This window comes from Lepisma saccharinum, chromosome 7, assembly GCF_977018435.1.
Source record: "Lepisma saccharinum chromosome 7, izLepSacc3.1, whole genome shotgun sequence".
Lineage (NCBI taxonomy): Eukaryota > Metazoa > Arthropoda > Insecta > Zygentoma > Lepismatidae > Lepisma > Lepisma saccharinum.
In genome coordinates, this window is record NC_139235.1 from 94300308 (window position 1) to 94320673 (window position 20366).

The following is a 20366-nucleotide window of genomic DNA, read 5'->3' on the forward strand; positions in this document are numbered from 1 at the left end:
AACCCTAGGTAAAAATAGTAATAATAAAAAATGCACTTAAGTTCAGTGTGGTACTTAATTTCTTGAATCAAATATAAATGTTCACAATCTTATATGTTTAACGTCATCTTGGTTAAGAATACCATAAAAATCAAACTGTTGGTCATAATGTAATGAAATTTGGTGTGTGTCACATCGAGTGTTGTAAATGGTCTCTTAATTGACTCTTTTCACTTTGTCGGGAGGTTGCAATTGTTGCACAGCAGTAACACGATATGCATACTGCTTTGCTTTTTTGGCAGTTAGTTGGCATGTGCTTGTGGCAACTCCCATTTCCTGAGACAGTATTCGCAACGATTTCTTTTGTGAGGCCAATAATCTGTTTTTCACTTCCTGCATCCTTCTGGCAGTTTGGATGCCCTCCTTCATGCACGTCCAACAATGTTCCCATTGTTTCCAGTTTGTTCAAAAAATATTGAATGGAAGACTTTTGCAGATTTCCGGACCTCAAACTGTGCAAGAAATTGTTGCTGGCATGCCTTTATGGGCTCCATTTTGGCATTTAATGGCAGAATTGCCCAGACGCACAAGCATGCCCATACAAGGACTAGAATGACTGTGGCACAATCTCCAATGACGTCATCATCATACACCAAGCTATGTCCATAGCAAATTTCATTAGATTATGAGCAATAGTTTGATTTTTATAAGCACAATTCAGGGGCTGAGAAAAAGTGAAACACCCTGTCAAAAGAAAGGGAAGGGAGGGGGTATGGAACATTGCAGCGAGTTCCAACAAGGATGGTGGCAGTGGAAACCAAAATTAATAGAACAGTAAAAACAGTTTTGCAGAAAAGTGAGCATGTAAGTTTCTCAGTATTTACAAAATGACTTGGTTAAGAAGCCACTGTGGCTCAAAAACCTCGATCTTTGGCCAATGTTCTATGAAGCCACTGCTAGCCAGGGAGCAAGACCAGACAATGACTTGGTTGGCACAAATGCAAGAGACCCAGGTTTGATCCCTAGATGAGTCACAATTTTCACATAAAATTTAAAAATAACAAATATTATATCCATGGTGTGAATTAAGAGGGAATACCAGGGATTTCTCCTCCCGCTAGATCTAAGTATACTTTGCAACAGAGGTCAATTTTCATCCCTGCCATAGATGTGTTTACATGTCCAAAAACAATAGAATAGTCACATTTGCAAAAATATTTCCCAGATGTAAATTTGTTCATGAAGAAAGTAGCTTTCCTGCTTTCAAATGTTGGAAACTACAAGCACTGGCATTACATCAGCAGTATGTATTGTATCAAATACAAACTTATTATCAAGAAATAACTAACTCCAGGGCAAAACAGCCCTCTTAAGGGCTAGGGCCAAGGACGTATTTAGGGGGTCTGAACCCCCCACCCTGAAGACTTATTAAGTACAAAAATTAAATTTGAATCTCCTCTGAACATTTTAGAAGGCAAGGATTATATTGGGATCATAGGGCTTTGAATGACAATACGAAAGATTTATGTACACTATTACTCAAAATAATATGCATAAAATATTAATCAGAAACTTACTTTTCTTCAACTACATGTAACATCATTTTTCTTATTCGATAAATATTCAATTATTCATCTATTTGACATTAATTTCATTGCCAGGGCACTTGCATTTATGTAAATTATTCCGATCTTAACTACAGGTAAGCTACGTAATGAATATGCAGAGTTAAATCTGTATTCTTATACAGTCTTTTTACCTAATCATGTAATAATAATATAATATGAATGTATGTATTGTAATAAGTGTTAATTTGATTAATATAATTTTTAATATTATTACTATTATTAGTAGTAGTAGTATTCCTAAGACACTTGGTTCGGACCCCCCCCCTGAAACATATTTCTAGATACGTGCCTGGCTAGGGCCTGCCAGAGCAGCTCTTTTATTGGGTGATGCATGGTCAGCACATCAAATCCCATTGCTGTTCTTAAATTGCCCACATGAGACTGGGTTAATGCCTAAATTAATTAAACCCAGGACCACTCACACCAAAGGCGAGAGTGCTAACCATTTGGCTATGCAGGAACCCGTTATAAAGAAATAATGAACAATTTATTGTCAAAGTTTTCTGGTTATGTTAAAGTTTTTGAAAGTTTGTATTGCAGAGCTAGGGTACCGTAAGTATATATACTTACCTAATATATAACATCAATTCATTTAAATGTTAGTTTCATAAAAACCAGCAAGTTTACTGGTACTTCTAGACTAATAGTGTGAAATGTAATAATATGGGCCAGAATTGAAACGGTGTGCATGACAGGGAAAGAGATTAGTGGGAGAGAAAATGAATACTCATTAAATAGTTTAGTAGCGCCTACTATACTAATAAAATAATGCACATTATCTGCTCTATAATAGATTTCTTTGCATCTGCCCTGAAGCACATTTAATTTGTACACTTATTATATCCTCTGTTAAACTATTTTACATAGTAATGTGTTTTTCGAATTTATTGGCGTTTTTTTTTTTTAATGGGTTGGTGTTGTTTTTTTAAGTGGAAACCTTAATGAATATAATATAATGATCATAGCTGTTTTCCAAGTAGTAGTAACGTAAAAAAGGAATAGGCCAAGAGTGTGGAAATTGTTATTTTTAAAATCATGTATTTAAGGGTCGATATTTATTACCAATTTTTCTTTCTTTTTTAAAATTTTTGCCTGTCTTGAAAAATATTGCCCCGACGGTACTATAAAAAAGGCATAAGAGGGTGGGAATATTTTCTCAGTGTGCTTCTCTGCCCCCTCCTCCCTCTGGTGCCATTACTGTTGTCGCTGTTGTTGGTTGCTTACAACTCTTATGGTTTTCGCAAATTATTTTTTTCGAATATACGAAACAAAATTAACTTATACCTCCTATTTTGACGCGTAAAAAAAGGGGAGAGCAGAAAAAATGAGCGTGGTTTGTTAGGAAATAGCATATGCTCAGCTAGGCAGTGTTGCCACAATCTGTAAGCACAATTTCCCTTTCCAAGGGGTAAAATTTCCCTTTTTCGCCCATTTTTTCCCTTCATCTAAAGAATTATTATTATTATTAATAATAATAATAATTAAGTACTATCGTTGGCCCATGTTCGTATGTATGTATAAAATGTTAATCAATTTAACTTTTAAATGCTACGACTCCAGGGGTACCGGGTTCGAATCCCGGCCTGGGCATGGCTGTTTGTCCATTCATAAATTTAATCATATCATTACTCATCCCCATCTTTGCAATTAGTCAAAAGTGGCAGAAAAGCGAAGTAAAATAAACCAAATCCATAAACAATAAAATCAATAACTTTTAAATGTTTTTTTGGAAGATTTAGATTTTATTTCTAAACCAAGCTATTTTTTTTTGTTTTGAGATGAAAGCTAAAACTATGTTATAGTTGGCAACTGAAGATTTTCATCAGTAAAAAGCAAAACACACAAACAGAGATTGGATTTAGGGAGGCCAATGCCCCTTGTCTTCATCACACCATCAGAAGAAAATTAAAAATATTCTACACAAGGCGCACAATTGAAGAGTTTCTGTGGAAAATCACATTTTTGCCTCCCCATAAAAATGTTAAGTTCGGCGCATGGATATACGCGTTTTATTAAAAAAGATATATAGTACATACCTGAGCAAATGTTCTATTTTGGTAAATTTCACATATTAGGTGGAAACTTCTAAAACACAGCAAGTTTTTTATTAAAATTTAATCCATTGTTGGTCACTTCTGGCCACTCTGCACGGAATTTTTTAACTTGTTTCTGCGGTGTTTTTTCGTCTTCCGATAATTCTCCACGACGTTTTCTAATATATTCTGGAGTTGCAGATAGTCTCCTTTGCTTCCCTTGTTCTCGCGTCGTCCAAGACGGGCACAGCCTTCCACCAAACACTCGTACACGACGAATAACCCACCCAGTGTCCAATGAAGGTTTGCGACAAAGATAACTTTATGGTTTGCACGTGTAGTGTTTGAGGCAAAATTCAGAGAACCGGGGAAACCTTAAATAAACAATACCCTCGGACTCCCACTCCCATAAGGGTGAATGGCCAAAGACCTCCGGCCCCAAACGGTAGACAGATGTGGGTCAACCCAAATTCCACCCTTCCTCTCAGAAAAAAGTATACGACAAAATAATAAAAAAAAATCTCATTTTCAAAACTGGAATCTGTTATAATGTTTAATATAATTAATGTTTAGTCTGTCTTAAAATTTCCCTGAAAATTCGCTATTTTTCATCGAATTTCCCTTTTCCCTTTTCACTTAAAATTAGCTCCAAATTTCCCTTCAAAAAGGGAAATTTCCCTTCATGTGGCAACACTGCAGCTAGGTAATAGAAATAATGCACCAAAAAGACTGCTCTGTAGTGATATTTCAATAAAGCGATATGTGATCACTTAGGGTCACCAAGCTGTATCTCTGACTTCAAATTGACCTAAATCGGTAAACTTCAAAGAGAGAAAGCTTGGTGAAAGTGCTAGACATGGTGCTCAGTTGTGGCTGTTAAAGTTTCTTTTATCACAGTATATTCGGGAGACGAGAATCATGACACAGACTCCTAATATTGTTTGTAATTGTAAATCTTGTGATTCTGCAAAACAAGTTGGTTGTGTTTTTGCATTTTTTTAAAAGGTAAAGTTATTATTTACGTGTTATCATACATTTCCTTGTTTCTGTCCAAGTGACATTAATAAATATATCTTTGATGACATAAAAAATGTCAGACTTATTGTGTATTGCCGATAATATTGCGAACCGGTCACCGAGGTGATAAAAATCCGTAGTTCAACACCCAAATTAATATAAAAAATAGTATCTTAAATAATTCCATTAAAATACGCAGGCTCAGGTTCCGATTGTTTAAACTAATAATGGTTTACACGTAATATATATACACACAGCTGTAAAGTACTATCTATCGGAGGAAAAAATATTGGAGCCGTTTACCCACTGCACCCCCTCGAAAATTACGTCAATTTTTTATTAATCGACAGATTTCAATATTTTTTTTTAAAGTTGTAGCGGATAAATAACTGAGATATTTGATCCCAAAGAATGGCCCACGTAAGTCAAAACCTGCAATCGAAAACGTTCATAAACAACAAAACCTTCATAAACCTACAAGATATTTCACTTTCTCTAGGGGGTACAGAGGGTAAAAGGTACTGGTAAATATGCGATAACGCCCGGACACCTTTCACTCATTTATTTCCTTAATTTTACCACTGGTACTTACCTATTCTAGGTGAAAATTTACAGTAGTAACTCCACCGGAAGTACCTGCCGCCATTTTGAAAATCACGTCATCATAACCAATCAAAAACGAACTGCCATATTAAAAATACAAAGTTAACAATTTCCGAACACAAAAACGATTTACGCCTTTTAACACACAGTAAAATCAAATTGGAACCACACCAGTAAACACGAGGAGGAAACACGCCAATAAACTCAAGGAAGAAATGCGCCTTAAAAATGAAAATGTAACCACGCCAGTAAACACAAGGGGGAACGACACCAGTAAACACAAGGGGGAACGACAAAAAATAAATGATTTACCCCTTTCAACACACAGTAAAATAAAATTGGAACCACACCAGTAAACACGAGGAGGAAACACGCCAATAAACACAAGGAAGAAATTCGCCTTAAAAATGAAAATGGAACCACACCAGTAAACACAAGGGGGAACGACACCAGTAAACACAAGGGGGAACGACACCAGTAAACACAAGGGGGAACGACACCAGTAAACACAAAGGGGAACGACACCAGTAAACACAAAGGGGAACGACTAAACACAATAATAAACCACTCCAATAAAAACTTGCAATTAAAAAATCTTCATTTATACTACTGTTGGGGGCTCTGCCCCCAAACCCCCGAACCAATCCAAATCAAAATCACTAAATCTAAATTTCTATGAGTACCCGAATTTAAAACTAAACGAAAACTAAAAAATTTACATTACAACCACAAATTACCTACTCCAAAATAAAAAGAAATCAAACTTACCTTACTAATCACAATTAGCTGGAACATAAACTGGTGAAAATTTACAGCAGTTTCACCAAATTCAACGTCCGCGGGCGTAGAAGCCGAGGACATACCAACATGACCCACCAGTAAAATACGCTCGACCGGCAACTGATAACAAACTACTACACAATCTGTGACTACACACCAAGCACTAGCTAATTGAACATCACCAGAGCCACCTACCATCAACTTACTAAAATAAACATACGCTCGCTGACTTACCACATACAAACCACAACTTCCGGTGGATACACGGCAGTAAAGTTTAACCCTATTTTACCTTGCGGAACATTCTTTAAGGTGAAGTTATGTCTTTTTCGATAAAATACTGTCAACTTTTCATATTACGATTGATTATTTGTCTTACTTGTTCCGCTCGTGTAATAGACAATATGGCATGCACTCGTAATGGATCATCGCGCGGACAGCTTGTGTTTTGTCGATTTTCAGTGCGCAAGCAGTGTTTCAAACCTTCATGACGGAAAATTACGTACTATTTCGATTTTCATGTTTACCTCCACAAACCATGCACATTAGCCCCAAAAACCATCCACGGGTAGCCCCACAAACCATTGACGTTAGCCCCACAAACCATCCACGGCTAGCCCCACAAACCATTTACTCAAGGTTAGGTTAGGCCTGTTAGGTTAGGTTCCATTAGCACTCATTTCACCACTAAATTCATCGAAAAAAGAAAGCGCGGCGAAAATAGAAATTTTCGTAAAAAGAAGGCACGTTTGGAAACACTGCAGAGATCGCGTGACTTTCAACGCTCTCACCATCTGCATGCTCACAATGGAAACAACGGCATAATGTGGCAGGCAATGCCAATTTCTTACGTAAAAAGTGATTAATTCTTGTTTGGCAGCATTAAACTACGAAGTTTTTACTTTCCGTGAAAGAAAATACCTCCAAGAACGTCCTGAATGCTAAAGAAACTCATTTCAGTAAGTAATTTCTCCTGTAAATTTGAAGAAATCCGTCCGGGCGATATCGCATATTTACCAAGGTACCAAAATATGTAATAAGAAGTAGCTTATGTACTTCCCACCGAATAACTATTCTTCGTATACTGCCATCACCTCCCCCCCCCATATCAGTTGTGGTCCAAGTTCCTATTTCATCATGGTACACAGGATTTTTTCATGGTTCGATTTCTATTTGTGTCTGTTAACACATACTTCGGAATTTTAGCGATTACTTACTCTATTTTTCTTAGAGAATGTTTTTACACTTCTGTATACTCCTATATGATTATTCTCTTGCAACCAGCCATTCGTTTCCTGTCGTCTTAGTTATGGACTGCTGCTGCCGGTACCCTTGACCCTCTGTACTCCCTGGAGAAAGTGAAATATTTTGCATGGTTTATGAATATTTTGTTGTTTATGAACGTTTTCAGTTGATTTTAGCTCTAGGAAATGTGTTATTGTGAAGTACAGCACATGTTGTTGTTTTAGCGTATTACTTTACCATGTGGCAGAACAGCACGAAGGCTTTGCGCAAGTGAATATATCACCCAAACAACTTTCCACAACAGCAGCTATAATTTTACATTGTTATGTTTCGTACCAATAGTTATTTTCGATGTGTTCTTTTGCTATTTTAGTGTGCATACAAACAGTTGTTACTAACAAAAAGTGGCGAAAGTACTCCGAAATTGCAGGTTTTAACTTACGTGGGCCATACTTTGGCATCAAATATCTCTGATATTTGTGCTTTCCTAAAGCTGGAACCACTTTTACATTATGTAAAACATTGAAACCTGTCGATTAAAAGAAAATTGACATAATTCTCAAGGGGGTAGTGAGTAAACGGCCCCAAAAAAAAGAGAAATGTGTTGTTATGGTAATTATAGATATTACCACAAGGTCATTTTTTGTCAACATTTATTAAACAAGGGACTGATGATCAGCATAGTGACTGCAATTTGTCAAATCTAAGATAACTGAGCATGAAATTCCTTAATGTTTCAATTTACTTTAACACTGTTGACAGTTTTCTTTCATGTGAATGTGAAAGCAAAGGCTCCACTTGAAATTTAAGTACTCTTGTCACTTGCAAACTTCTGTTGTATCAAACTAATTAGAACTATCTTTAATATATGGGGCGTAACCAGAGGGCTGCATATCGGTCAGAATCGCTTACTAGGCCCACCTGGCTGGTCGGGCGGGTGAGTAAAACTATATACCTGAGTTTCGACCCGTCAAGCATCGAAAGCCCACGGGTAACTGGAAGGCTTTGTAATACCAAGCTCGCTTATCTTCAGCGAACGCTCATTCCGGTTTTGCACCGTCTCCAGATACATGAGTCATGCAGTCACCGTTGCCAACTTTTAGATTCTAAACTGTTCTAGGAGCACTTAAAATGTTCATCACTTTTATCAATTTGAAATTGCAGACATTTATTCCTTGGTAGAAAACATTTGTATCACTCAAAACCAGTGGCAGCGATTGGGTTCCAAAACTAAGGGGCCAAGGTGCAAAAGTGTGTGTGGGGGGCAAGGACAGTTTAATTTCCCTTGATACATGAGGTGAGCATGGTGCAAAAGTTTCAAAAAGTCAAGGGGAGGGTCAACAGGACTTTCTCGGCCCCGCCCCTAATTACCGCCACTGCTGACACCTGTAAAGAAGTACGAACAAAGTTTCGCAAAAAGTGCCATCGTAAATATTTTGGAACTTTGTGTGACTGGTGGTTGTTCTACATTATACTCGGGGGGGGGGGGGGGGTGCTCCCCTATGGCACAGTGGTAGTGCCGTCGGCTTGTAATCAAGGAGTACCGGGTTCGATACCCGGTGGAGGCACATGGTGGTTCGGATCCCACTTTAAACTATAGTCCAGTCCCGATTAGCCTTATTGTGCATAAATTGACCAAATAAATGAATCAATCAATCAATCAGATTTTCTCTCTGGTGTAATTTTGCTAATTCAATATCCGAATTAGTTGCTCAAGATCCCCCCCCTGAACACTAAGGCACGATGGTTCATAAAATGGAACATGCAATCAGATTTTGTATTATAAAAGATTTTTGAAAATTGTCATCTCTTTCAACAAATCGTCGTTCGGTCATGTTGTTGTAACACCAGTAAGCCTTGTTTCCATGATATGAAAAACTCAATATGCTGACCAACGCAGAAATTTATTTTATTTTAAAACATAAACTAAACGTATCGTTTCAACCTTCTAGCATGGTTTTCTTCAGACTCTCTGTACCCAGTACAAAAAAAAAAATGTTGTTGCTAGTTATCTAGTAATACGATGCAAAATATAATTATTGTTAGCTTGTATCTTCATACGGGTGCAAATAGCAGGCAAAGCTACTTACACATTCCAACAAACGAACAACGTAAAAATGAAACTGAGAGGAGATTTACGATTTCAAGACCAGAAAAGTGACATAAAATGAACAAGACACACAAACCAATTTGAAGACCTTCGAGACAAATTTGGAAAATGTGTGGTAGTTGGTTTGACATAATAATGTAATTTGAGAAGTTACAAAAATCTTAGGTACAGTGGCGTAGCAACATATCGCGAGGCCCTGGGCGAGATTAGAATGCAAGGCTCCATCCATTCTTTAAGTTTGAAATATCAATGTGAATCGATATACAGTCATCAAGGAAACGTCAGCAAATTACTATATTTATATAATAGCCTATAATAATAATTAATTTCTGACGAAAATTATATTTAATAGTACGCGACAGAGAAATGTACACTTGGCAGAGCTACAGTAACACGTTGCTGGAATTTTCATTAACCAAGGCAGTAGTAATAGTACGTTTGTTAAGATGCTCTTTAGACAGTAAGACAACTTAAATATCCTTAAATAAGAACCTTTAAATATAACCTATATATTATTTAATAAGTCGTTCTTTGTTTCCTCATTTCAAAATTTGTAGGATGTAAATGTCACAAACCATGGCTTAAGTAGAAAATATCGAAGGACGCACATAAAATGTCTGTGCTTGATAGAGCAGGGGGAAGGGGCTGTGCTAAACCACAATCCTGTCTAGGGGACCAAAGTATCTACCTTCAAGGTCTTCGACACAATCGGTTTCAACATCAACAAATCTTAAAACGATAGTCATTTGCACCATAAGTATGAAATCTTTGGTGTAATCAATTGATACAGCTAATTTGACTTTTTTAATTAGCAATTTTGCCTTTGTTGCACATTAATTGTACCAGTTTACTTTGAATTTTAGGGCTCAGATGATAATAATAATTGTGAATCTAATTTTGTTGATACATCTTAATGTTCTTGTAATATTAAATATTTGACGCAGTGGCGTAACAAAATCGTAAAGTATGCGTCCACAAGAAACAAATTTGGGTCCCTCAAGTACAGTCAGACTTCCAGGAAATGTATGTAATTACTTAGAATTAATAATTATACAAATCGATGCTCTACCTCTGAATTTTTACATATTACAACATATCTTTCTTTGACATTTATGTATTCAAAAGAAGAAAATACAAATAATTACTTATCCCCTTCCCCACCCCTCTTAACAGCTGGGTGGATAAAAATAATGTTTTTTTTATTATTTTTAAATTTTTTTATTTAAATCTATCTTTTCTTTGGCATCGTACACATAGACATATTTTTTAAATAGCAAGGCTTTTTCTGATAAACGGCCCTGTAAAATATTTGAACAGTTTGATTAAAGCAAATAAAAAATTACATGTAAATATGCATTTCTCTGTTTCTGGAACTGAACATAATGAACCTAATATGAAAATGTTTGTTAAGTGTGTTAATGAAACTATTATAATTTTAGTAACGTTTCTTACAGTGCAAATATAAATTCTGGATGTACTTTATAATTTTAACTTAAAATAATATTTACAGTCTTTGTTGCCGAATTTTGAGGTTTTAATGATAGTTAGCCAAATATCAGCTGCCATATTTATTTACAGTTTAATGAAAATGACACTATTTACGGTTTAACATGATTAGTATTTTGTATATTATTCTATTTAACAAATGTGCTATTTTTGCTTATAAAAATTATTGAATTGTAAATCAAGGGAAATTTAGGTGTTTTTTTTTTTTCAGATGACATATTACATTTATTTTCGTATGAGCTTCACCCCATCAGGATATATATTTTGTTTCCTTTATTTCCTTTCTTAGAGCATAATAAACACCATTAAATGAATACGAGATTAATATACTTTCACAAAATGTGATTCTGATATCTACAAATTTCTTGTGTACATTATTCTGTAATTTTATTTTTAAGTGATTTGAATAAGTGATTTTTAAAAATAGAATTCCCCAATTTAAATTTTGATTTAAATCAAACCACCTTGCTTAACAGAAAGCTGGCTTCTGGGCAGCGAATGATACTTTTACATTAGATCTTGCCCTTTCTCATTCAAGAGTGAGATTACTGAGTCCAGTAAATTTGGGCTGAATCATACCATTCGACACTACCAGAAGTTTTTCCTAAGTTTCAATTTTGAGAAAGATAGTTCTTTTTTCGTGGTTGTTACTTGAAGAGTAGGAAACAAACAGAAGGCGGTACAGGATACAGAGAACACTGAAAGCTAGTGTAGAGCTATCAAGGAGAAGAAACTTTGCCAAAGCACTTGATTTCAGATTTAAGCACATTCCTGAAACGTAAAACTTTATCAGGATATTCTGAAGGTAAATCATCTTCGTACCCGTTACAGAGGGCAATAGCTGCATCTGAAGTTGTAGGAACGAAAGAAGAACTGCTAATATTATCCATAACCTTCTTCAGTTTAAAACACCGGAAGCATTTAAATGCCCCATACTTTGCTCCGTGGCAGTTTGAAGTGCTTTATCATTAACATATTAGAATCGTGTAGGCTATGCAAGGTCACGAGACAGAAGAAAAGCCAAGACAAGTCGCTTTCTATTAAAGAAAATAATAATTGGATAAAATTGTCGAAGCAAATTTTGCGTTAATGTTTTACATGAGAAATAAGAATTGTTTTGACTTTTTGGGGCCCGTTAGGCTTAGAGCTCCCGCCTGCCTCTGATTTGACGTATTCATTCAAATTATAACGTTAAACTAGAATATAAAGCCAGATAAAAAAATGTTTTAATTTTATTGCCCACAAAAATTAGCCTTTTCTCTCTTTCTCACTTCCATTTATTACGTTTTTCGTATCAACCTCATGGGACGCGAGGCCCTTACATGCGCAAGGCGCAAGGTGGTCGCCCACTTCACCCACCCCTTGCTACGCCAATAGTTATACAACCTTAAGGCACCTGCGCCTAGCAGAAATTCAAATATTTCCATGCATAGTGAAATATAATGGCCGTTGGCAACACTGACAGCGTCTACTTGCAAGAACTACATCGAGTCTCACGGCTCTTCTTAAGACCCGGGTAATAGAAAAGCCTGGCAGGCATCGATGCCTGTGCACAACTGTGACGTGAAGCTCACTTGCGCGATGTCGAACACCCGGGCTTGACATGTGTGTTGCATATTATTGTAGGCGCGCATCCTCGCAGACGGGTTTTTTCCGGGTCTTGTGCAGGTCTCTAGGCGTAACCAAATGGTTAGCACTCTCACCTTTGGTGAAGGTGGTCCTTGGTTCAATTTCAGGTTGGAACCCCTAAAATTATGGCAATGGCACAGCTTCGTGAGGACAACTGGGGGGTGGGGGAGCTACTTGAAAGAAACAATTAACAGTCTCCAGTCTTGAAACCCAGAAAACAGAGGCGATGGGACTTGATGCACTGGCCACGCATCACCCAATGAAAAACCTTTTTCGCAGGCCCTCAGAGAGCTGTTGCACCATGCAATTTAGTTTAGCAGAGGTGATATTTGAATACTGAGAGTTCTGAGCATGACTTGCCAAACCTTAGCTGTGATCGCATCACATACATGGCCTAGATGGCAGCAGGGAACTGTTTACCCACTGTACCCCCCGATAATTACGTCAATTTTTATTTTAAATCTACAGATTTCAAGGTTTTACGTAATGTAAAAGTGGTTCCAGCATTAGGAAAGCACAAACAATGGAGATATTTGATCCCAAAGAGAGGGTCAAGGGTACAGCTTTTTTCAACTGTAGTTTTATAAGTTGTAGAATCAACATGGACTAATACAGAAATGTAGATACTAAAATTGCGTGCTCCTTTGTTTGAATGATATATTATGTAGCACTAGTCATTTATTGTGGATTCTTCAGGAAGTATATTTCTTAGGGAAGAATGTACAAAAATTAAATGATGAAATCATGCGTTGTATAACGTTTGCTGTATAATTGAGGGTTATTTGTTTTAATGTATTTGAAGGCAGTAAATATTTAGTTTTTATAATTACTTTATTTAAAAGTAATTTGATGTGTATGTGTGTCTAAACGAAAACTAACGAGGTACAATGACTGCATAACAACAACATTAATATTTAATGTGGAGACACTTCACACTAAACTATTCTACCACACTGTCAAGGAAATATTTAGGGGCGAAGCCCAGGTTCCCGACCCCCCTCCTCCGAAAGACTTACCAAGTACTAACATTAAACAACGAAAATATACTTCGAACAGGTGTTATTGGGTTACGTAACCCGAGAGCACCTGTTCGAATCACATTGCCAGGAAAGCTACATTTCAGAAAATGTACTTTTTTAGCTTTCCACCAAACTTTGAATAACATTACCAAAGATATAATCTGAAACTTTAATTTTCGTCAAGTGGATCTAACATTATTTCTCGTTATTTAATTAATATTCAATTCTTTATCTATTTTACACTAATTTACTTGCCAGGGCAGTTGCTTTATTTATTTATTATTTATTTATGCCTTGTTTTAAATGGCAGAGTTAAGGCCGTACAAAGCCTTTTCTTCCACTCAACCATACACATAAAATTAAACATTATTATATTATACACACAAGTCTTAACGCCCTGAATATAACACACAAAATACAAAATATATAATACACAAAATACAATATATGGAAGGCAAGAATGCAAAATTTAAAATTGTATTTAAGTAATTACAAGATATTTTAAGAATTCATGCACTTGCATATGCCCTTTAGTCTGCTTGACAGGGGAAGATCTAACGAGTACTCGGAAGAGAGTGGCGAACACGTCTGCTAAAGGAAGCGATGGAGCTTACTGTTCTAGTGCTTTCTGGCAACTGATTCCACAGTCTTACAGCCGATACGGAGAAAGAGTTGGAGAAGAAGTTTGATTTGTGGACCGGGATAGAGAGAGCTGAGGAGCTGTATGATCTGGTGTCGCGATCGTGAAATTTGTGAATCGGACTGCCTCGGCCAATCCATTTCTTTGGGTAATTTTCATCCAGCCACTGTCGCACGCCCAGGCAGAAGTATGAATGGGCGTCATCAACAATCATTTGATTGAGCCATTTTTCCTACCCCAAGTCTTAAATGGCATCACTTATGAACATTTTTCGATGAACGGGATGGCAATGTTGTTGGAGGATGTGCCTCTAGCTACAAGACGTGACATGATTTATCAGCATGATGACTGCCTAGCTCGATCCCCCGATCGATTTGACGCCTTGCGACTTTTACATTTGGAGCCACATGAAAGACTTAGTTTACAACACACCGGTAAACTCGCAAGAAGAACTCAGGGAGAGGATCTTAACAGCTGGTCAACACATCAAGGACACCATCACATCACGAGTTAAGAGAACAAATGTCCGTAAAAACCTGCGTGCCTGCATTCGTAACGGAGGTGCCCACTTTGAGCAAGACGTGTAATGTTCTTTAATTGTATTGTTCATTGATTCCATTCACTTGAAGGTGAATGAAGTATTATTTCTTGTACACAAATGTGAATGTTAGCAACATTTGTACCTTGTTGGATAGCAGATGACACAAGGAAGTAATTTAAGTAATTTGTACGCTTCGTGTTATACCATTTTTGTTATTAATACGTTGCCAAGTAAACTATCATCAAGTAACTTTATCATCACTTGTAAATTTAGACCCACCCGTTACTTACATGTGATTGTAAGGTAGCGACAACCTCCGTGAGATATGAAAATGCGCCCGTTTTGGCTGCAGGCATTGCGTGTCCCTATGCAATCCTTTGCTGCCCGCAAAATCCTCTGTCTGTAGGGAGTTAGCGACTCTGTAATTAATAGGGACAAGTTCTTTAGCATCTTCTTTGACTTCCACACCTCGTTCCTGGAGCGATAGCTTACAAATTTCACTATGGTGGGGCGTTTTTCTGATCGCAATACTTCCGCAGACGATCTTTTTAGAGAGCCAAGCCTGTGGCACCGGTCAACGTGCTCGAGCTTGTGAAAAGTCTGGAGCACGATGCTGTCCATGTCTTCGTTGGTGGTTTCGGTGACCCCATGCAACAAAATGCAGTTCCTCCTAGAGCACTGCGCTAGGTCATCCATTTCAATGGTGTTCGTGCGTATCTGCTTGTTCATGCTCTTTAGGTCTAGCCGCAGTGCTGTCATGGAGTCGCTCGTCGATCTCTTAAATTGCACAAACTCCTCTCTGAGGTTCAGGAGTGACTTGCGGAGGTCAGCATCTTCTTGCACCAATCCATTGTTTTCTAGCAACTCATCAAGCCGTTGCTGGAATGCTTCCATAGTTTTGCCTATTTCTTCCACTTTGGTGTAGGCTTGGCCATGATAACAACCCCGAAGATCCACACGGTGAAGCTATTGACCTGGCGGAAGATGTGGCAACGTACAGCGGTGGAGAATAGAATACCAGGCTAGCTGAGGGGTTGAAGCGAGGAGCTCTATTGAAGCACGTCCATCCACTACAACTGTCAACTTCACAAATTTTTGCGATCTTAATTACACGCTAGATAATTAATACGTATTCTCAATACTTCCTCTGTCCCATAATTATTGTCCGGTACACTTTTGTTTGTTGTCACAAAATACTTGTCCGATATTCAAACTGTGACATTTGTGTATACAGAAGAAGAAAATGAAACATGGGAATGAGTCATACAACGTTATTACTCAAGGATCAGTACAAATTGGCCGATCAAGTATCCAAAAGAACATAAATTAAAAGTTACCATTTTGGCATACCGGACTATAATTATGGAACAGAGGGAGTAATATTTAAAAATACAAAACTTCTTGTACTTACGTTTAGGCAAGTATCTATTTTTTCTGAAGGACGTTTCGGGAAACTACTGTTCCCTTCCTCAGGTTCTTTTTTTTTGGCTATCTGAAATACTCTATAGCCACTTCAAATCTCTTCAAAAGCCAGGGAAAAGGCTACAGGTATGACTTTGGTGAAGGAAGAATTTGGAAAATTTGCTAAGACCTTTTAGAACTCCCATACCCCCATGACTCTTTAAAACCACAACAATAAAAACATTATCAGTCTAAAAGAACCATTTCAAAGTAAAAAGATAAAAAGGTGCTGCGCACACCATTTCACTTCCCCGTATTGACTGCAGGATGACTCCTTGCGAAACGTCGTTCGGAAAAATTAGATACTCACCCAAACGTAAGTACAAGAAGTTCTGTATTTTTAAATATTATTGAGAATACTTATTAATCTGAAAAAGTGAGTAATTCACACAACCATTCATATGCTAGATAATAAATACATGCTTTTATATATCTCTATTCTTACACTGTTTTTACCTATTTATTTAATATTTATTAATTATTATTATTTTCATTTAATATGATGATATTATTATTATTTTAATCTAAATGTTTATATTATTATTATTTCTGAGATACATGTTTCGGACCCCCCCACGCCAAATAAATTTCAAAATACATACCTGTTCTTAGGGTGCCATCTTGGTAAACAGCATCATCACAGAGAAGGCCTGTCCTACCAACACTGTTGCGGTATGGTATGTGTTGATTACACATATACTGTTACCAACTCTACAATATCAAACTTCGTCCCTGTTTTCATGGAATTACCTGTTACAGAATGGTCTGGAATTTTTTTTTGAAAAATTGAAAAAGTGGGGAAAGTTAAGATATTTGCTTCAGCAAAATTAGTAGGATCCTTTATGAGCTTACTACTGAAATTTTACCTTTGCTTTCTAGAGCAGTGTTTCTCAACCTCAGGGTCCTGGCTTCAATTGTACTCAGTGGTTAACAACTATTTTAAACCTAATTTTATATTTGTCCACAAGCCTGGGCATCAGGGTGGAAAAAATCATGATTTTTATTTAAAAAATCATTGTTGTTGATTTTTTTATTTAAATCTATTTTTTTTTTTTAAAAACATGCTTAAAATCTCTTGTATAGTTTTTGGCACCATACATATAGATATATGTTTTTATGGGAAGGCTTTTTCTAGTAAATGCCCCTGTAAAATATTTCAACAGTTTGATTTTAAAAAGTAAATAAAAAATTATATGTACGAGGGGAGAGTGAAAAGTTTTGAGCCTCACATGGAAGGAGTGATGCTAGTTAGTTCAAATTTTGGAGGATGTAAGGTTTGAGTTTTAGGACACTCTGTGCGAACTTTTATGAAATTCACATGTTTTCTTCTATTTTTTTTGTCAGGTTGAAAATGAATGTAGTGTCAGAGAAGAGAGTGGCCGACAGGGCCTTGGTTCAGTACCTCTGTCGACAAGGCCTCACTGCACAGGCTGCTTTGGTCGAATGTGGCTTCACCGCACTTCCCCATCCACCTTATTCCCCCGACCTGTGGCGTGAGATTTTCATCTTTTCCCTGTTATGAAGAATTCACTTCGAGGGCGTTACTTCCACACAGACGAAGGCGGTCCTTCAGTGGTGTGAGACTCAGGAGAAATCATTCTACCAAATGACTGTAAACAAATTGAAGCACAGAATGCATAAGTGCATTGATCGAGGGGGAGGGGATGATTATGGAGATTATGTAGAGAAATCATAATGAGAAACTGTAGCTCAAGCACCCTTTGCCTGTGAGGCTCAAAACTTTTCACTCTCCCCTCGTAAATATATATATTTTTTTTGTTTCTGATACTATACCTACTATGGAAATTTAAACATTCTGGATGTACTTTAAAATTGAAACTTAAAATATTAATGTAAATATTTTTATAGCCTTTGTAGCTGAATTTTGGAGATTTTTTAATTTAAAAAATTAGAAAAATATCAGCTGCCATGTTTATTCACAGTTTAATGGCACAATTTATGGTTTAATATGATTAGTATTTTGTATATTCTTCTACACAAAATGTTTGCTATTTATGCCTATAAAATTATACAATTTGAAATCAAGATAAATGTGTGTTTACATTTCCTGTTGTATGAGCTTCACACAATCAGTACATGTATTTCATTTCCTTTCTTGTTCTTCCTTAGACCCTAATAAACAGCATTCAATGATTACAAGATTAATGTACATTCACAAAAAGTAATTCTGATATCCACAAAATCCTTGTGTACATTTTTCTATAAATTATTTATTTGAAGTGATTTAAATCAGATATTTTTTTAAAAAAAAATCACCATGAGTTAAATCAATACACCTTGCTGGGTATAATTAAATTATTACCCTTTTTATGATTACGCCTGTGATTTATTTATTAATGTTAAATTTCAATTATGTATTTCAGAATATGATCTAATCATGTATTTATACATTATTTTTTTTTTAAAGGTGTTGATTCCCAGAATGAGGTAGCAGGATGCCACCAGCCAGGCAGCCACTGACACTCTTTAAGCAGAGTGTCAGTTGCTTTGTGAAAATGTTCCTGGAAGCTTGCAATAGCTTGAGTGATGAGAGCTATGAGAAAGCACAGGAATTGCAAGAACTCTTGAACAGTGACATAGCATGCACTGTAATCGACACTGTCGTTGCGGAAATAATAAAGCTGTATGTACACCAGCAGAAACTGCGGGACCATGGCTGCGAATTCTGTTACCCAACCTCTAAGCTGAAGTATGTCCTACCCATTGTCCTCAGTTCGAACCTTTCCTCGCTGTGTCTGACGAAACTGGCTTGTCTTGGAGTGGTTCAAAATGAGGAAATTTCGTGGGTCGAGAAGATTCTTATTCAGTCCTTCCCTTCCTTGAAGAATCTTGTCAGTTTGTCCTTGAAGACGCACGGAAAGAACATCACCCTGCCAGTCTGCCATGACGGAATGCTGGAAGAAATAGGAAAACACTGCTGCAAGCTTAAAACATTGGATGTTTCGTATAACCCCTCGGTGACCGATGCAGGCTTGAAGCATCTGTTTCCAAGAGGTGATACAGGTTGCCCTCATATGCAGATGATATGCCTCTATCAGTGTTCTGTGACAGCTAACGGAGTTGCTTTGGCCCTCGAAAAACTTCCGAAATTGGCATTCGTCGGGTATAAAGAAATAGGACAGTCCCTTAAGATAATCTACGACAGGAACACAAAAGCAAAACAGTCCGAGAGGAAGCTTAATATCACTCATGTGGACAATGTAGGATCAAGAAGAACAGCTGCCGATGCGCACAAGCTTGAATGCACCGAGAAGCTAGCTTCGGTGATAAAGTTCTTGTGCCCGAAGGTGCAGAATCTAAAGGTTCGTGTGACGGATTACGACGTCGGAAGACTGAATGTTTTCGAGGAGTTGCATTCTGTGGAGCTGATGTTCAATATCGGGAAACCATCATCGCCTGGCGAAGGGACGAGACATTTCCTCCAAGCGTGCGGGTACCAGTTGCACATCCTTGCGCTGATCTGCAATATATTTCACACGGACCAGTTCAGGATAATCGGTAGTTTCTGTCCAAACCTCAAAGAACTGTGGTGTCGGTGCAACAATTTGGTTTGCGACTCTCTGCTAGTTGCAAACAACCACAACTACTTCACAAAACTTCAAACATTGTACCTGAGAGTTGGTGAAAATGAAGATGAAATTGTGTCTTTACCTCATACTGTTGTGTCATATTTGCTCGTTAATACTGCATCTTTACGTGACCTGATTCTTATTATGCGAAATGATGCAATGTGTGATATCTGGCTTGAGAAACTTCTATCATCAGTCAGAGTAGAAAAGTTGAAACGACTCTTCGTTGTTCTTCCAAACAAAAATAATTTACCCGGTGCAATAAACCTTACTATGTCTTCCGTAGAAGGAATCATGCAGAAGTGTAAAAGTTTAGAACAACTTGGTAATTTGCTGGTGTGGAGCATAAGTTTTGAAGAAGTGCTCGCGTTTGAGAGGGAATTGAATGTACGCAATGTAAACTTGTCAATCGTGCATAAAATCATGATCATGAAGTAATGGTAGAAGAAAGTTGTAAATTCTTGCAGTATAAATTTGTACTGATCTCATTTGTTTTTATTTGACTGTATTGAATAGTACCAGAGACTGCAGAAATGTATGTATATTTGTGTAGAAGTATCGTGAATATATATTATTTTATTTGAA

At 37.1% G+C, this 20366-nt stretch overlaps 1 protein-coding gene across 1 annotated transcript; it reads left to right on the forward strand.

Annotated features, from left to right (window-relative positions):
• The first annotated feature begins 4556 nt into the window (after positions 1-4556).
• On the forward strand, positions 4557-20366 carry LOC145990349 (uncharacterized). The gene is made up of 2 exons (XM_083126044.1): positions 4557-4645; positions 18620-20366. The coding sequence occupies exon 2, from the start codon at positions 18648-18650 to the stop codon at positions 20217-20219; it is 1572 nt and encodes a 523-aa protein (XP_082982170.1). The 5' UTR covers positions 4557-4645; positions 18620-18647; the 3' UTR covers positions 20220-20366.